Source organism: Grampus griseus (assembly GCF_964374135.1).
Source record: "Grampus griseus genome assembly, chromosome: 8".
NCBI classification, from domain to species: domain Eukaryota; kingdom Metazoa; phylum Chordata; class Mammalia; order Artiodactyla; family Delphinidae; genus Grampus; species Grampus griseus.
Genome location: NC_139002.1, coordinates 98,642,827 through 98,660,493, shown reverse-complemented (window position 1 = coordinate 98,660,493; position 17,667 = coordinate 98,642,827). Strand labels below are relative to the sequence as shown.

The 17,667-nt window shown below is 53.9% G+C and overlaps 1 protein-coding gene across 5 annotated transcripts; it reads right to left on the bottom strand.

Annotated features, from left to right (window-relative positions):
• Nucleotides 1-67: 67 nt before the first annotated feature.
• SMTNL1 (smoothelin like 1) lies at nt 68-13,775 on the bottom strand. 5 transcript variants are annotated; one of them, XM_082661327.1, is made up of 9 exons: nt 13,639-13,775; nt 8,793-9,325; nt 7,992-8,732; nt 7,608-7,740; nt 7,444-7,495; nt 6,049-6,207; nt 5,754-5,868; nt 5,471-5,622; nt 68-733 (listed from the first exon to the last, which is right to left on the bottom strand). In XM_082661327.1, exons 2-9 carry the CDS (start codon nt 9,321-9,323, stop codon nt 589-591), a joined length of 2,028 nt encoding a protein of 675 aa, XP_082517453.1. In that variant the 5' UTR covers nt 9,324-9,325; nt 13,639-13,775; the 3' UTR covers nt 68-588. The 5 variants fall into 5 exon arrangements, with proteins under 5 accessions (XP_082517453.1, XP_082517452.1, XP_082517455.1 ...); XM_082661329.1 differs by lacking the exon at nt 68-733 and adding exons at nt 1,856-2,861; nt 5,262-5,287 and having other exon boundaries at nt 7,992-9,325; XM_082661326.1 differs by having other exon boundaries at nt 7,992-9,325.
• Between the last annotated feature and the right edge of the window lie 3,892 nt (nt 13,776-17,667).

Below are 17,667 nucleotides of genomic sequence, written 5' to 3'. Positions count from 1 at the left end.
CCTGCCCTGGAATTCCCTAATCTGGGAGAAGTGTGGAAAAAGGGAAGAGAATTGGGAAAGTGCCACCCATGGCTGGAAATGTAAGATGTGTTGTTACTTTGGGCCACCACTTAAAGAACACTTACGTGACAGGCCCCGGGCCAGGCTGTTTGTCCTTTTCATGATCTCATTTAACGCTCACAGCACCTGCATGATTTTGAGCTCCTATCATCCCCATGCAGACGGTAAACTGAAGCTCAGAGAGGTTCACTCACTGGCCCAGGGACACACAGCTGGTTAGTGGTAGGACCCAGCCCACTCTCCTTTCCCAAATGCCTTTCATGGTTGTTGAGAAAATCATGTCAGATGAGGAACCCTGGCGGCAGGGGTTTATTATCCAAGTGAGAGATGTTCCTGCTGGGTTAGGGAGGGAGCACTAAGGGGCTAGACTGGATTTGACAAAAGAACTTTTCATGTAGTTAAGACTGGTACCATCTGCCCTTGTCTGAGCCCCAGCACTGCTGCCACCATGAGCAGGAGTGAGCCTCTGGGCCACGGCTGGTCAGCTGGGCTCCCTGCCCGCCTCTGCCCACAGGGTTGGTCAGCCCCTCATTTCTTCTTGGTCTTCACCAGTCCCTTCTGCACGAGGCTGCGGTACAGCTCCTGGATGTAGGTGTAGACGCACTTGGAGTCGGGCACTGCCAGCCGCACCATGTCATCCACTTCCAGCAGCTGGGCACAGTCGGCCAGTTTCCTGAGGGGCAGGTTGGGGAGGGGTGAGGAGGGGTGGAGCAGAGAGCCAACGGTGAAGGATGCGGGGCCTAAGGGGACAGCCCGGCGAGGATGAAACCCACAGAACTGTGTGTGGCAGAGCTGGGAGGTCATCTAGGGCAACCATCCCATTGTACAGATTAGATAACTGAGGCCCAACAGAGTCAAGACTCAAACTCAGCGGGGTCTGATTCCTAAGCCCCGGTTTTCATTGCACTGTGTGCCTTCACGTAGGAGCGGAACCTTCTGGTCTATAGTTCTGCGTTAGCCCACCCCTCCCACGTGCTCATATACCTGTCCTCAGGGAGAGTTTAAAAGACAGAACACCAACACTAGCCAGAGTGTTGCCTTGTAGCTGCAACAACTCCAGCTTCAACCAGTTTCCGTGTATGTATTGGGGGGTACTATGTGCTAGGTACTTTTCCAGGGAATTCAGCACCGAACAAAATAAAAATTCCCCACTCTCATGTCACTGACATTCTCACTGCAGTAGACAGTAATCAAACAGAAATCGATGGTACATGAGATGATGAGAGGTGCTGTGGAGAAAAATAAGGCAGGGAAGGGGGACAGGGTATGTTCTGTGTTCAAGGGGATTTTTTAAAAAAATATTATGTTAGTAATGGCTTTATTTTTTTATTTTTCATCTATTTATTTATTTATTTTGTGCCAGCGCCTCGCAGCTTGTGGGGTTTTAGTTCCCCGACCAGGGATTGAACCTGGGTCCTTGGCGGTGAAAATACGGAGTCCTAACCACTGGACCGCCAGGGAATTCTCCAAGGAGAATTTTAATAGGGAGCCCAGGAAAGTTCTCTTAAAGAGTGTAAATTGGGGACATCCCTGGCGGTCCAGTGGTTAAGACTCTGCACTTCCAGTGCAGGGGGCACAGATTCAATCCCTGGTCGTGGAACTAAGATCCCATGTGCCGCGGAGCAGCTAAGCCCGTGCACCACAACTACTGAAGCCCACGCACCTAGAGCCCGTGCTCCGCAACAAGAGAAGCCACCGCAGTGAGAGGCCCGTGCACCACAGCAAGGAGTAGCCCCCGCTCGCCACAACTAGACAAAGCCCGTGCACAGCAACGGAGACCCAACACAGCCAAAAATAAATAAATAAAACAAATTTATTAAACAAAATTTAAAAAGAGAGTACATATCTGCGGGAAGAGGATTCCAGGCAGAGGAAACAGCATGGGCAAAGGTCCTGAGGCAGGAGTGCTTAATGTGTTTGAGTGACCGCATAGAACTTAGCAGCAAGTCCTCTCTTTCTAAATTCCCAGCTGCTCTTTGGGGCCACGTGCTACTCCTGGCTTTGCTAAAGCCGATCTTCTGATCTAACCGCTGTTGGGACCTTGCTGCCATGTGCCAGGAGTTTTATCAAGTGCTTCCCTTCCCCCCTTTTATTTTGGTTGCGCCACACATCTTACAGGATCTCAGTTCCCCAACCAGGGATTGAACCCAGGCCACGGCAGTGAAAGCCTGGAATCCTAACCACTAGGCCACCAGGGAACTCCCCAGTGCTTTCCCTTGAATGGTCTCATTTACTCCACTCCTCTGTGTTCAACCAGCAGAAGAGGAGCTGGAGACTCGGAGCATTTTGGTGATTTGCCCAACGTCAAAGTGAGTGACACAGCTGGGACTCCACCGCAGGCCTGCCTGATGCCTCTGGCATCCCTGCCCTGTAGCCGGGTCTCAGCAGTCCCAGCCTGCCAAACCGCCATGGGTGCTGGCGTAGGAGAAACCAGGGTCCCAGCGGAAATCCTCTCTTAGAGCTGAGGCAGCTGGACCGAAACCCAAGCCGGGCTGGCCTGGGAGCGGGAGGCAGGAGCACAGACTGGAGGATTTCAAAGAAGGGGACAAGCTCCCTGCAACCGATGCAGTGATCTTGGCTCCTGGATGTGGGTCGGGGTGCTGTTCCCATGCAGGAGAGGCAAAAGCTTCACTCCCACTGGGCCTGGGGAACGGGGTCGGGCTCCTCGAGCAGCACAGCCGATCAAGCCGCCTGGGGGCCCCAGCGTTGACCGTTCCGTGGGAATCAGAGGCAACTTCTAGAAGGGAGCCCGCTGCGGCAGGGGCCCCCTTACTTTGCACGCTTCATCTGCACCCCAGGCCCTAAAAGAGGTTAAGTCAGCTGCCGAGGTCAAAGAGCTAGGAAGGGGGACTTCCTTGGAGGTCCAGTGGTTGGGACTCTGAGCTTCCGCTGCAGGGGGCACGGGTTCGATCTCTGGTCATCACTGGTCAGGAAACTAAGATCCCGCATGCCTCATGGCGTAGCCAAAAAAAAAAAAAGAAGGGCTAGGAAGAAGGAGGCACCCCCCCACCTCTTCTCCCTCCAGCCTCCATCCCCACGCATCCCCTGCACATCCTTCCCTTTTCCCTGCTGCCTGATGCCTCCTCTCAGCCCGTCACCATCACCTGATTATTCCTTCTGCCTTTCTGTGGCTCTGCAGGCTGGCAGCCAAGGCAAGGCAGCTGCAGGAGGACCACGACCCTGCCCCACAGGCCGGGGACACCTGGTCAGGGCCAAGCCACGTGGCCTTCTGATGTTCACCAAGAGCTCTGCCCCGACTAGGAGTTTCACTTTCCAATCCTGGTTCATCACCATTAAAGGTGCTTCTGGGGCTTCCCCGGTGGCACAGTGGTTGAGAGTCCGCCTGCCGATGCAGGGGACACGGGTTCGTGCCCCGGTCCGGGAGGATCCCACATGCCGCGGAGCGGCTGGGCCCGTGAGCCATGGCTGCTGAGCCTGCGCGTCCGGAGCCTGTGCTCCACAACGGGAGAGGCCACAACGGTGAGAGGCCCACGTACCGCCAAAAAAAAAAAGGTGCTTCTGAGCCCAGAGCAGGACATGGTGCTCCGGATGCCCTCAACCCGCCACCCCAGGGCACTCCCCCCATCCCTTGGCGGGACCAACTGGAAGGGATCTTCTGTAGCACCAAGTCTGGTGGATTTCAAACGGCATCCCTGGTGCCCTAGGGCCCTATAGACATGCTTCAGGGACCATCTTGGGAAGCAGAGCTGGAGTGCTCCAAGAACCCCTCCCAACCTCAAAAGGCCTCCCTAAAATCTGTCTAATATGTTGGGCATTCATTTAATATTTTGCTTGAGGAATCTGTCAGGGGGGAAAAAGCATCTGAAAAGCACAGATCAATACCGGCCATCTCGTCCATCTCGTCTTGCCGATGGGGACACGCAGGCCCCGAAAGGGGAAGGTTGCTGCCCAGGCTTCCCTGCAGGCTGGCGGCCAGGCCTGGACTAGACCAAAGGGCTCAGCCTCCTGGACCAAGGTGCTGCTAACATCCCCAGTGACTTATTCCCTGCCCCCGGGCTTTAGAAACGCACTCAGCGGGAAATGCATTCCCGGTCTCAGAGCTGTCCTCGTGGACCACTCCCTATGCATAGTCCTATCTCTACCAGGCGGCTCAGAAGCCCCTCCCAGGTGGGAAAGGACGGGCGCTCCAGGCGCGAGCTCCTTGGGAGCCCCAAGGCCATCAGGTCAGGTCTCTCCGGTGGGCGGAGATGGAGGCCTTTGTCTGAGTCTGGTTTTGGTGCTTCGGTGGGGGGAGTGCCCCCTCCTCCCCCGCCACCTGGCAGCCATGTCTTTGGTCTCTTAGGTTCTTCCTTGGGCCACACTGATCCTCACACCCCTCCTGCCTGTCTAGTCCACCCCTGTCTCCATCCCTCCACCACCCTGGCACCCAGCTGTGTGAACCCCAGCAATAAATGCCCTCCAGGTCCCACACTGAATAATAATTATCATAACAACTGTGATATCATTCATTATAACATAGGAGCTAAGATTTTTTTTTTGAAGTGTTTGCCATGGGTTAGGCACTGTTTATAGGGACTTTACTTAATTACTTACTTAATTCTCACCATAGCCCTGCCAAAGAGGAAATGTCATGCCCATTTTAAAGGTCAGAATATGGAGGCTCAGAGAGGTGAAGGAGCCTGTCCAAGATCACACAGCTAACAAATGGCAGAGTCAGAATCTGGCCCTAAATCCCAGCAACCACCCTGCCTGCCCCTCCTCTACCCCTTACCCTGCCTGCATTTTCTTCACGGCACCTGTTCCCTTACATCATATTTCACATGTGTGTGTGTTTATGATCTGTCTCTCCCTTTAGAATGTGTCATAGGCACGCAGGGATTTTGTAAGTTTCACTCACTGCTATGTCCTAAAACAGTTCCCAGCAATCAAAAAATATCTGTTGGGGACTTCCCTGGTGGTTCAGTGGTAAAGAGTCCGCCTTCCAATGCAGGGGACGCAGGTTCGATCCCTGGTCAGGGAACTAAGATCCCACAGGCCGTGGGGCAACTAAGCCCACGCGCCACAACTACTGAGCTCGCGCGCCTCAGCTAGAGAGCCCACGTGCCACAAACTACCGAGCCCGCGTGCTCTGGAACCCGCGCGCCACAACTACAGAGCCCACACGCCACAACTAGAGAAGAGAAAACCTGCATGCACAACTAGAGAGAAGCCCGTGCGCTGCAACAAAAGATCCCGCGTACCTCAGTGAAGATCCCGCATGCCGCAACTAAGACCCGATGCAGCCAAAAATAAATAAATAAATCGTAAAGAAATATCTGTTGAATTCATGAATGTGTGGTGACAGCCTCCACCTGACCACCGCACTACCCGACCCCTGTGAATCCCGCCCTCGATTCTGTGTAGGTGAGCCGAGCTCCCACCCGCCTCTGCATCCCCTGGCATGGCTTACTCGGCTGTGGAGAAGGCCAGGGAGAAGTTGTGCCGGCGCTTGGTGGGGTCCAGTGCAGCGTAGTCAAAGGCATCGGGGAAGAACTTGTGGACGAGGGCGCAGAAGGCCATGCCACTGCTCCAGCTTGAGGAGAAGTTCTGGATGTCCACATGCTGCGGGCAAGTGGGGCCCAGAGGCCTCGGTGAGCCTCAGCCAGAGGACCTGGACTTTGCCCCCTCCGGACCTGCCCCCCTCTGGGCTTTGCACTGCCGCCCTGGGGAAGGGTCCCTTGCCCACCATGCACCTCGTAGCTCCTCGTCATGGCCCGACACCACTCCAAGAGCATGTTCTTAACGCCGCCGATGGCTGCCCCCGCGGCCTTGGTGTTCCGGAACAGGGCCGTGGGGCCCGAGGCTGCCCTGTGCGCGAGGGACAGAGAAGGTCAGGCCAGAGAGGTGGGAGGGTCCCATCAGGGAGGAGCCCCAGCCCCAGATGTCAGTCCTCCTGCCGGGGCTCGGGCTGTTCCTATTGCCCCTCAGGACTCCCGCCCACCGACTGTCCAACCAACCCAGCCCCACCGCTCCTCGCCCGCATCTTACCCCCCAAACTTGTCTACGATGGCTTTGCGGTTCTGGGCACGGGGCCCCCGGGGCCGGGCAGGGGCTGACACCCTGCGCTCTGGTGCCTTGTCTTTCTTCTTCTCCTGTGAGGGAGGGGGCTCCGTGGGGCTCTGGGACACGTCGCTGGGTGAAGATTCACTGCATGGAAAAGTTCGGAGAAGGGTGAGAGGGACTGGGACCAGCCACTGAAGAGGGAGGAGGCCGGCTGAGCGCGGCCCCTGCAGTCTCAAGAGGCATACGAAGCTGTGGTCCCCACTCTCGCCATGTTTCCTCTGGGCCCAGCACCGGGAGGGGCTGGGAAGAAATAGTGACGCTCAGTCTCACTTTGGTGAGCACGTGGTCTGGTGGCATGTGTGGATAAAGCTAGGGCACATCTGAGGTCTGACCTGGGGCTGGATCCTGCCTTTGCCTCTTAGTTGCTGTGTGATCTTGGGACTGTCGTGTCACTCCTCTGAGCCTCAGCTTCCTCATCTGTAAAATGGGGCAAGAATAGATACCTGACAGGGTGGTTCTAAGGCCTGCGTGGGAGGGGGAATGTAACCCACGCTCCACGAACGTTCAATCGGGTACTTTTCCCTAAGAAGGTGACGCGGAGGTGAGCTTCAGCTCGAAATAAAGGAAGACTCTTTAATGACGAAAGTTGTGCCCTGGCGAGAGTAAGGCTATCATGTTATCCAGCACCAGCCAGGCACCAGGCGCTGGGCTGAGGGCTTTACACACAGATGTCGTTTGAGCCTCACAGAAGTCCTACGAGGTAGGTACCGTGACTGTGCCCACTTCACAGGGGAGGAAAGGGGCAGTGATGCGGCCAAGGTCACACAGCTGGTAAGTGGCAGTGTCATTGTCCAAGCTCAGGCTTTCTGCTCACTCGCTTATGGGTGAGGCTGACACCGCGGAGGCAAGCAAGACCAGGAGGCTTCAGCAGTGAGTGAGAGACGGACCAGGTGTGCTCCACGGCCCCTTTGCTCCCACACTCCGGCTCCTTTTGTCTCCTGGGCTCTGCCCTGGGCTAGAGGGCTGAAAACCATAATTCCTGGCATATCTTGAGACCAGCACTGGGGAGGCCCAGGCCCAGGGGATGGCAGCCTTTAAAGGAAGCAAGCGGGGGCTTCCCTGGTGGCGCAGTGGTTGAGAGTCCGCCTGCCGATGCAGGGGACACGGGTTCGCGCCCCGGTCCGGGAAGATCCCACGTGCCGCAGAGCGGCTGGGCCTGTGAGCCATGGCCGCTGAGCCTGCGTGTCCGGAGCCTGTGCTCCACAACGGGAGAGGCCACAACAGTGAGAGCCCCGCGTACCGCAAAAAATAAAAAAAAAAAAAAAAAAGGAAGCAACTAGTAGCAGGGGTTGGAGCTGGGGCTCCAGAGTCTGACATTACCTGGCTGAAGGACTGGTCTCTCCGGAAGCTGCGGTGTCTGGACTCAGCCCATCTAGGGGAAAGGAACGGGAGGGAGGCAGGCTGGGGTGACCCGTGGTGCGCGGCCCGCGTGCTCCCTCAGGGAGGCCCCTGCGGTGTCCGCGGGCTCCTGGGCTCTCACTCACCTGGGCTGAGGCCGCTGCCCTCCTCCGTGGGGCTCTCGGGCCATTCCTCGGCGGACCGGGGAAGCGCTCCTGCCCCTTCCTCTGCCCCTTTCTCCGCGCCCTGGTCCTGCTCTTCATCAGGACAGCCTGGCTCCTGGAATGAACATGGGCTGTGTGGGCCCGCACCTGCCTGAGGCTCTGTGAGCGCTTCAGAAAGATCTGGAAGGCAGCCTGGAGCCACAGTGCTGCATCCCCCACCCCAGGCTCTTGATATCAGTGGGTGGAAGACTGGATTGTCCCAAAGGAATAAAGCAGGGGAGGGGCTTGCTTGGGGGAGGGCTGGGCAGGGGGCTCCGGAGAATCGTGGGGCCTCCTCCCTCCTCTCCTCTCCTCTTCCTCACTCACCACCTCCTCCTTCACCTCCTCCTCCTGTGGTTTAGGCTTGGCCTCATCTTCCACGGCAGTCTTCTGAGAGTCCGACTTGGCCTCTGGGGCACTGGCTTTCTCTTGGGTTTCAGCCTTGGGCTCCTCCGTCTTGTTGCTCACCTCCTGAGAGGCCACTGTGGCCTCCTGCTTCCCAGCAGCCTCCCTGCCTCCAACCTTGGCCTCCTCCTTCCCAGCAGCCTCCCTGTCTCCAGCCTTGGCCTCCTCCTTCCCAGCAGCTTCCCTGCCTCCAGCCATGGCTTCCTCCTTCCCAGCAGCCTCCCTGTCTCCAGCCTTGGCCTCCTCCTTCCCAGCAGCCTCCCTGCCTCCAGCCATGGCTTCCTCCTTCCCAGCAGCCTCCCTGTCTCCAGCCTTGGCCTCCTCCTTCCCAGCAGCCTCCCTGTCTCCAGCCTTGGCCTCCTCCTTCCCTTTGGCCTCCCTGCCTCCAACCTTGGCCTCCTCCTTCCCAGCAGCCTCCCTGTCTCCAGCCTTGGCCTCCTCCTTCCCAGCAGCCTCCCTGTCTCCAGCCTTGGTCTCGTCCTTCCCAGAAGCCTCCCGGTCTCCAGCGTTGGCCTCCTCCTTCCCTTTGGCCTCCCTGCCTCCAACCTTGGCCTCCTCCTTCCCAGCAGCCTCCCTGTCTCCAGCCTTGGCTTCCTCCTTCCCAGCAGCCTCCCTGTCTCCAGCCTTGGCCTCCTCCTTCCCAGCAGCCTCCCTGTCTCCAGCCTTGGCCTCCTCCTTTCCTTTGGCCTCCCTGCCTCCAGCCTTGGCCTCCCTGCCTCCAACCTTGGCCTCCTCCTTCCCAGCAGCCTCCCTGTCTCCAGCCTTGGCCTCCTCATTCCCAGCAGCCTCCCTGTCTCCAGCCTTGGCCTCCTCCTTCCCAGCAGCCTGCACCTCATCATTCACATTGGCTTTCTCCCTAGACCCAGGCTTGGCCTCTTTCTCATCAGCCTGCTGCTTCTCAGAGGCCAACGTGATCTCCTCTTTTCCCTCCGTCTCCTTGGGTTCGGAGTTGGTCTCTTCTTTCCAATCAGCCATCTCCTGAGGAGCCACGGTGGTCTCTTTCTTCCCGCTGTCCTCCTTTTGAAGTTCAGCCTCCCCTTTGGATTCCCCCTGGAATTCAGCTGTAATGCTATCCTCAGCTGGTGCCCTCTCCCGCTTTCCTGCTCCGTCTGGAGGCCCCTCTGTGATGGTCCTCTCAGCTGGGCCTGTGGCCTCCTCCTCAGCAGAGGCTCCCCCTCCCACTGTCTCCGGGACCTCCGTGGTTGGGGACACAGGGGTTCCGTCCTCAGAGGGCTTCCCTTCCTTCTGCTCCATCTCTGAAAAGAGAAGACAAGCAGGCCTGGTCATGCCCCCTTTCTGCCGGTGAAGGCCCTGGAGTCTGGAGACGTGCGATTCAGTCCTGGGTCCCCCACTGCTCGGACATGTGACACAAGTATCCACTTTCCCTTCGGCTAAATGAAGCGGTAGAGCACCACGTCCCCCACAATGGGGTGCTGGGCCAGCCACGTTTACCTGATGTTGGGTGACGTTCACCTAAAGGCCCTCTGCAGGTTGTGACTTGGGCTTTAAGGAACACTGGGTTCTGTGATGCCTTGTCAATGATTTGGCCTCTTTTTGAATAAGCCAGTGAGGTGGTTAGAGTCTGACTAGCCTCCTAGACCCCCATGGAGCACTTGCTATTTTCCCCCTTTTTTTTTTTTTTTTTGCGGTACGCGGGCCTCTCACTGATGTGGCCTCTCCCGTTGCGGAGCACAGGCTCCGGACGCGCAGGCTCAGCGGCCATGGCTCACGGGCCCAGCCGCTCCGCGGCATGTGGGATCTTCCCGGACCAGAGCACGAACCCGCGTCCCCTGCATCGGCAGGCGGACTCTCAACCACTGCGCCACCAGGGAAGCCCCTATTCTCCCCTTTTGATGGAGATAGCTGCCCTCATGCTCAGAGCCCAAAGCAGACAGAAGTCTCTAGATAGAACTTAATAATACTGTTTTTTGTTTTGTTTTGAGTGTTTACTTTATTTATTTTGGCTGCACCGGGTCTTCGTTGAGGCATATGGGAACTTTTAGTTGCGGCATGCATGCAGGATCTAGTTCCCTGACCAGGGATCGAACCCAGGCCCCCTGCCTTGGAAGCTCGGAGTCTTACCCAATGGACCACCAGGGAAGTCCCTAATAATACTGTTTTGATTCAATTGTATTTATTTTTACAGTTACTTTCTGTTTCTGGCCAGTGATATCGAGTTTCCATTTCCAATAGTGATGTAAAGTTTATTTTATGAATACATTTATTGAACTAAAGTAAGTTAATTCAAAGGAAGACGTTCAGGAAAGCGGAATACAGGATACAAAATACCTAAATCATGGAGGTGGTGTTAAAATGCCTGAAATTTGGGAAACCCTGGGCCAGCTTGGTCGCTGGGTCTCTGCCAGCACGGCCCGCCTGTGTGTGTGGTTCTCTGAAGAGCTGGGCCTGGGCATGGAAGAGTTTCTTTTGGTGAAGAACAGAAGATACTCTCCCTAACTAACCTCTGCAGGGAGATCTGATCCTCCAACTTTATCATGAGGTTTCCTATTCAAGTACTGTACATACAGTCAGCCTTCCTTTTCCGTGGGTTCTGTGGATTCAACCAACCTTGGATGGAAAAAAGTTGAAGAAAAAATTCCAGAAAATTCCAAAAGGCAAACTTGAGTTTGCTGCCACTTCAACTATTTACATAGCATTTACATTGTTATTAACAACTGTTCACATGACATTTTCATTGTACTGGGTATTATGAGTAATCTAGAGATGATTTAAAGTATTAGAGAGGATTGTAAGGTTCTATGCAAATACAACATTTCATATGAGGCACTTGAGCATCCGCAGATTTTCATATCCGCAAGGGAAGCTGGGACTAATCCCCCACAGACATCAAGGGATGATTGTACTGTCCGATCTACAAAAACAGCTGGGGGGGGGGGGGCTTCCCTGGTGACGCAGTGGTTGAGAGTCCGCCTGCCGATGCAGGGGACGCGGGTTCGTGCCCCGGTCCGGGAAGATCCCACATGCCGCGGAGCGGCTGGGCCCGTGAGCCATGGCCGCTGAGCCTGCGCGTCCGGAGCCTGTGCTCCGCAACGGGAGAGGCCACAGCGGTGAGAGGCCCGCGTACCGCAAAACAAAAACAAAAACAGCTGGGGGAGGGGGTGTGGGTGTGGCGCGGACAGGGTCAGCTCCTTCAGCCTTCTGCCGTTCTTGGGGGGGGGGTCTGTTTACAGAGAAAATAATCCCCAAATAACGTGTTCAGGGCATGACTCAGGCAGTAAAAGAAGTACACACTCCTTGTCACTGGCTAAAAATACCTCCTGCCCTCTGCAGGGCCATCGTTCTGGATACAGTACCCAGGGTACCTGAGTAATTGGGACAGAGGCAAGAAGACAGGCATATGAGGGACAGGGCTCTGTTTCTGCCACCCATTCAGGTCTTACTGCCCCCAGATCGAAGTCCTGGTGTCCCTGGCTTTGGTCTCCCACCGTTTCCTAGGAAGTCGGCTGGGATTTTCAAAGATGCTCATGCTGCCCTCCAATTCCACCCCTCCCACCAGAGCCCCTTCGTGGTTCAGCAGCTCCGGGAATCTATTAAAGTTAGAGGGAAACCAATGAGCCTGGGAGATGGAATGCACATCTGCAGGGAGCTAGGAGCATGCCTCGACCCCCACCTCCTGGTCTGAGACCTGAGCATGTCTCTTTGCCTCTCTGGAGAGAGCCTCGGTTTCCAATACAATGACAGGATTGGTCTAGATCAGGTTTGCAAACTGTGTTCTGTGGAAAACTGGGGTCTCCTAAGACCTTATTAAAGGCTGCGTTGGCGGGGGAGGTGTTTCTTTGGTTCCAGAAACAGGCTACTCTTGACCCTTTTAGAGTCTTACAACTTCATTAGCACTTAAATAGATTCCAGACACCCCATGGTAAAGGAACCTTAATTTTGCTTAGCTCTATTTCACTCGCTTTTCTCCAAACTTATGTGGCCGTGGATTTTTTTTTCTTGCTTCCTTTTCTTTTCGCTTTATTTTCCCTGAGGTCCATCTATTGCCCTCTTGAGCGATGCCACCTTTAGCGGAAGAAACTATGTCAAGGGCCGGTCTAAACGATCCACACCACCCTCCCCTGCCTTGCACTCTTGTTCGGAAGGCGGTGTGGAGGAGCGGTGAAAGTCATTGATTCCGGAGCTTCCTATGATGGGATCCCAGCTCCCACTTCTTCTCCCACTGTGACCTTGAACAAGCTACTTAGCCTCCCTGTATTTTGATTTCTGGAGATAAAAATAGGTCTCACCTCACAGGGAGAGTGGAGGGTTAAGGAAGCCAATGCACAGGAAGTATTTTGGGGCGTGCCTGGCCTGGAAGGAGCACTCAGTATACATCAGCTTGTATGGTGTAGGCTGGCCTCTGCCCAGCCCTGTGCCAGATTAAGGTCCTGACTCAGCCATGAGGGCATTTAGTTGGTAAAAGACAAGGCAAACAGAACTGAACACCAATGAGATGATGAGCCCTTTTTTTTTTTTTTGCGGTACGCGGGCCTCTCAGCGTTGTGGCCTCTCCCGTTGCGGAGCACAGGCTCCGGACGCGCAGGCTCAGCGGCCATGGCTCACGGGCCCAGCTGCTCCGGGGCATGTGGGATCTTCCCAGACCGGGGCACGAACCCGTGTCCCCCGCATCGGCAGGCGGACTCTCAACCACTGCGCCACCAGGGAAGCCCAGCCCTTTTCATTTATTTATTTTAAAAATTTTTTTGGCTGCGCCGTGCAGCACGTGGGATCTTAGTTCCCCGACCCGAAATCGAACCCGTGCCCCCTGCATTGGGAGTGTGGAGTGAAGTTCCGATGAGCCGTTTTTATACCTCAAAATGTGGGAGTAGGGCTTCCCTGGTGGCACAGTGGTTGAGAGTCCGCCTGCCGATGCGGGGGACACGGGTTCGTGCCCCGGTCCGGGAAGATTCCACATGCCGCGGAGCGGCTGGGCCCGTGAGCCATGGCCGCTGAGCCTGCGCGTCCGGAGCCTGTGCTCCGCAACGGGAGAGGCCACAACACTGAGAGGCCCGCGAACCGCCCCCCCCCCAAAAAAAGTTTCCTGAATTGAATTAAACAGAATTAATCATCCTGCAAATACAGTACATCCCACATCTGAGCAGAGAAGTTGCTTGGTTCCAACACACTTAGATAAAAAGTAAGTGAGGGGACTTCCCTGGTGGCGCAGTGGTTAAGAAGCCGCCTGCCAATGTCAGGGACATGGTTTCGAGTCCTGGTCCGGGAAGATCCCACATGCCGCAGAGCAACTAAGCCTGTGAGCCACAACTACTGAAGCCTGCGAGCCACAAGACTGGTAAGTCTCCCAAGGCCCTCTGTGCCCGTCAGGTCCACATGGATGGCCACCTGCAGGCTGCTCGGTGGGTGACCTCAAGTTGCCCAGCACCGCAGGGCTGAGTCCCTGAACTCTGGCATTGAAAAAGAGTGGACATAGTGATGGAGAGACTTAGGAAGGAGCCTGGGTTTCTCCAACTGTGGGGCCCTGCTTGGAGGCTCCTCAGGTCCTTGGAAGATGGGAGAGGAGTTGGCAGATGGAGGGGGTGCCTTGAAAGGGGCCCAGGGCCTCTCCTACCTGTCGGGCCTCTCCCTGGGGGCTTGCAGTCGTCTCCTTCCTCCAGCTGAGCGGCTGCACTCCCGGGCTGTCTTCAAGCCCCTGTGGCTTCTAGCCCCCAGCTCTTCAGTCCCCGCTTCCCCTCCCCCTTCCCCTCCCCCGGCCCCCCCCCCGCCTCCCCCCCCCCCCCGCCCCGCAAGATCCTGGGGCTACAGACAATCATTGTTTACTGCCCTGTTGGTACAACACTCTTCCCTGGACTGGGAGGCTCGGATTTCCCGTGGAGATCTGGCAGGTGGCACCTTTCAATCACAGCCAGTGCCTCCCGCCTGACGCCGGGCAGCACACGTCCTGCGATCATCTCCCTTCCCGATGTACTCGCCTGGCCCTGGCAACTGCCCAGACAACCTGCAGGCCCATTTGGAGCATGGTCACCAGCTGTCTGGCCTCCCCTGCCCATCCAGAGCCCAGGCTAGGCCTTCTCTGCATCCCCCCCACCACGTTCCTTTAAATGGTCCCTTTTACCCTTCCTCAGACTAAAGCAGCTGCGGAAGGGTGGGCTAAGGAGGGGTGAAGGGGCCAGCTGCGGAGGTGGCGATGTCTCTCAGGGCTCCCACTGGACGGGGAGCGGCTGGGGAGAGAGAGAAGAGTGATGGCCCAAGCTGATGGGTCGCTGCGCTGAGAGTCTAGGAAATACAAAGCCGAGTTCTATTTGGAGCTGAGGCGACGGGTACACAGGAGGCTCTCAACAGATTTTTGTGCTGAATCGAGATTTTGCTCAGAAAGACGAAACACCTTTACCTCCTGTAGGTGTCCTGTGATCTAAGAAAGGTACTACTTTTGGAGAATGTGTGAGGGGCTTGTGACTCCCCCTCCCCCTCCCCCTCCCCACTGCTTCAGCAACACTGGCCTCCTTCGTATCCCTCCGATGGGTCGATTCCTTTCCATACTCAGGACCGTTCTGCTTCCGCTCTTTGCAAGTCTGGTTCTTTCTCATTCTGCTCTCAGCTGAAATTTCATTTCCACAGAGAGGTCTCCCATGACCTTGAGATCCTCTCCATCGCTTCTGCATATTTTATTTTCTTATGGAATATGGATTGGAATCCAAAGTTACCTTATTTATTTCCTTGTTACCTGACTTTCTCTCTAGACTCTAAGCTCCATGAGGGCAGGGACTTTGTCATGTTCATGGCTGTATGCCCAGGGCCTAGCAAATTGCCTGGGTCATATGAAGTGCTCGATAAATGGATAGCGAATAAATAAATAATTTAATTAGTTAGTAGAAATATGGAACGGGAATTTGGGGGCCTGTTCCTGGGATGATCTGAAAGCCAGGTTTGGGTACCAATGGTTGAACAGTGCAATATTGTTGATTGCCAGCTGCATTTAGTGATAAGATGTCTGTAATTTTAAGGGCATTGTGGGGGGCTTCCCTGGTAGTGCAGTGGTTGAGAATCCGCCTGCCAATGCAGGGGACACGGGTTCGAGCCCTGGTCTGGGAAGATTCCACATGCCACGGAGCAACTAAGCCTGTGCACCATGACTACCAAGCCCGCGTGCTGCAGCTACTGCAGCCTGTGCTCCTAGAGCCCATGCTCCACAACGAGAGAAGCCACCACAACGAGAAGCCGGCGCACTGCAACGAACAGTAGCCCGTGCTCACCACAACTAGAGGAAGCCCGCGCGCAGCGAGGACCCAATGCAGCCAAAAAAAAAAAGAAAAAAAAGAAAAGAAAGAAGAAAAACAAAGAAAAAAATGTCATTGTAGAAAAAAGACTTCATCTGTTAGCAGTACAATTAGATGAAGAAAATATGGCTAAATGTTGACAACTGTCAAATCTTGGTGATGGGTGATTAATATATGGAAGTTCAATATACTGTGCTCTCCACTTCCGTGTACTTTAAAAAATTTCCCTAATAAATAAAAATCTAAAACAAAAAGATTCATTTTTATTGAGCATCTGCCATGGACTAGGTGCTTTAAATACAATATCATTTTTATCTTTTTGTTTGTTCGTTTGTTTTGTAATGATTTTTAAAACTTTATTTTGAAATAATTATAGGTTTATAGGAAGTTGCATAAATAGTACAGAGAGGGTACAGAAGGTTAAATTTTACTTAAGATTTATCCACTGAAGGCTAAATCTTTCATAACTATATGCAATATCAAAGCCAGGAAACTGGCATTGGTACAATGTATACTTCTATGACAGCTTAGATTTGAATAAACACCTTCTCCCACAATCAGGGCACAGAACCAATTTCATCAACACAAAGATTTCCCTTGTGCTATCCCCTTAGGCACACCTCCTTCCCTCCCCCCACCAACTCTAACCCTAGGCAACCATTAACCTCTTCTCCCACCTCTATAATATTGTCATTTTGAGAATGTGATTTAAATGGAATCATACAGTATGTAACCTTTCATAAAACCTAACAAAAATCCCATCTAGGAAGCAGATTCCTCTCTTAAGAACCCATCTCCTTTTTCCATGCAATTTCTTAATACTCCATAATATGTTGACTAGATTCTCAAAAGTAAAAACCAGGATAACATATATACAATAATATACGTGGCAGCATTATCATAATAGCCCCAAACTGGAAACAACCCAAAAGTCCATCAGTAGGAGAATAGATAAATGAACTGTGGCTTATATATACAATCAAACACTAGACAGCCATAAAAAAGAATGAATAAGAGATACACACGACAATATGGATGAAATCTTACGGATGCTACATTGAGCTAAAGAGGTGAGGCACAAAACAGAAAACAATGTATAATTTCATTTACATGAAGTTCAGGAGTAGGCAGAACTAACTGATGGTGATAGAAGTCAGAATAGTGGTTCACTGCAGAAGAGGGAGAATTGACTGGGGAGGAACATGAGATAACTTTTTAAGGTGCTGGAAATATTTTGTATCTTGATCTGGGAGATAGTTATAAAAATGAATATATATTTAAAAAGTAAGCTTGTGTATTTTACTACTTTACTATCTGAATGCTATACCTAAATTTTAAAGTATCAAGGCACAGGGTCTGACAAAGAAGGTTGAGTCCTTAGAGCAGTAATGAGGCCAATATTTAAAATTGGGACTTCCTTAGGGAAGCATATGGTGACCAGCCGTATAAAGTGTCTAGCCCACCTTCTCCTATGGGCAGTGTACCACTGCATTATTAATTTGCATCTTCTAAATTTCGTTTACTGGGAAATCACTTGAAAAATCCAGGGATTGAGGTGGGTTTTTCTTGGGGGGGGTTGCGGGAGGGGGGCGTGCAGACCCGAGGAATACATTAAGTCTTAAAAGATGAAGAGTTCACAAGTACCCTCTGTCTTCCTCACCCAAACACACTAGGTCAGTTCTGGTGGCAGCCACAGTGGCCCTATTCATCTCTTTAGGGCCCAGGGCGTCTAACAGAAGCTGACTAAAACATATTGTATACTTGACTCATCTTTCTGCAAGCAGAAACCGTGCCTCGCTTGTCTCTGCAACCCCAGAGAAAGTTTAGTGACCTACACACAGCTGTGTTCACACAAAGGGCCTCTGAGCATTGGTCCTCAAACTTGGCTGCACATGGGAATCACCTGGGGAGTTTTAAAATGTACTGATGCCTGAGTCCTACTCCCAGGGATTCTGATTTAATTGGTACGAAGTGAGCCCTGGGCTTCGGGATTATTTTAAGCGTCCCAGGTGACCTTAAGTACATCACAAACTGAGAGCTGCAGTTTGGCGGCATTCTTCCTACTCCGCGCCTCATTGGCGCTCTGGCCTCGGCTCTCCGGAGGTGAGGACGAGGTTCACTGAGTTCTGTGGTCCTGCCCCTCTCACAGAACCAATAAACTCAAATCTCTCCGTGACACCCCTAAAGACAAGAATTCTAACCAGTCTGCAGGCGCTCTGCGCCCCGCTCAAGCCTCTATGGTATTTTGGAGTCCTCTCTAGCATTTGGGAGACGGCTTAGGCCGGGCCAGCAGCTCCCTCTCTATGGTAGCGGATTTTCCCGCGCCGCCTCGTTGGTACTTCATTCCGGAAGTGCGTACGGAT

Bases quoted from the DNA above. Each gene is read 5' to 3' on its own strand.
- SMTNL1 (XM_082661326.1), bottom strand. From the start codon at position 9,323: ATGGAGCAGAAGGAAGGGAAGCCCTCTGAGGACGGAACCCCTGTGTCC. The intron at 7,741-7,991 runs GTGAGTGAGGAA...TGTTCATTCCAG, and splicing joins AGGAGGTGAAGGAGGAGGTG to GAGCCAGGCTGTCCTGATGA. The intron at 6,208-7,443 runs GTAATGTCAGAC...TTTTCCATGCAG, and splicing joins GAGACCAGTCCTTCAGCCAG to TGAATCTTCACCCAGCGACG.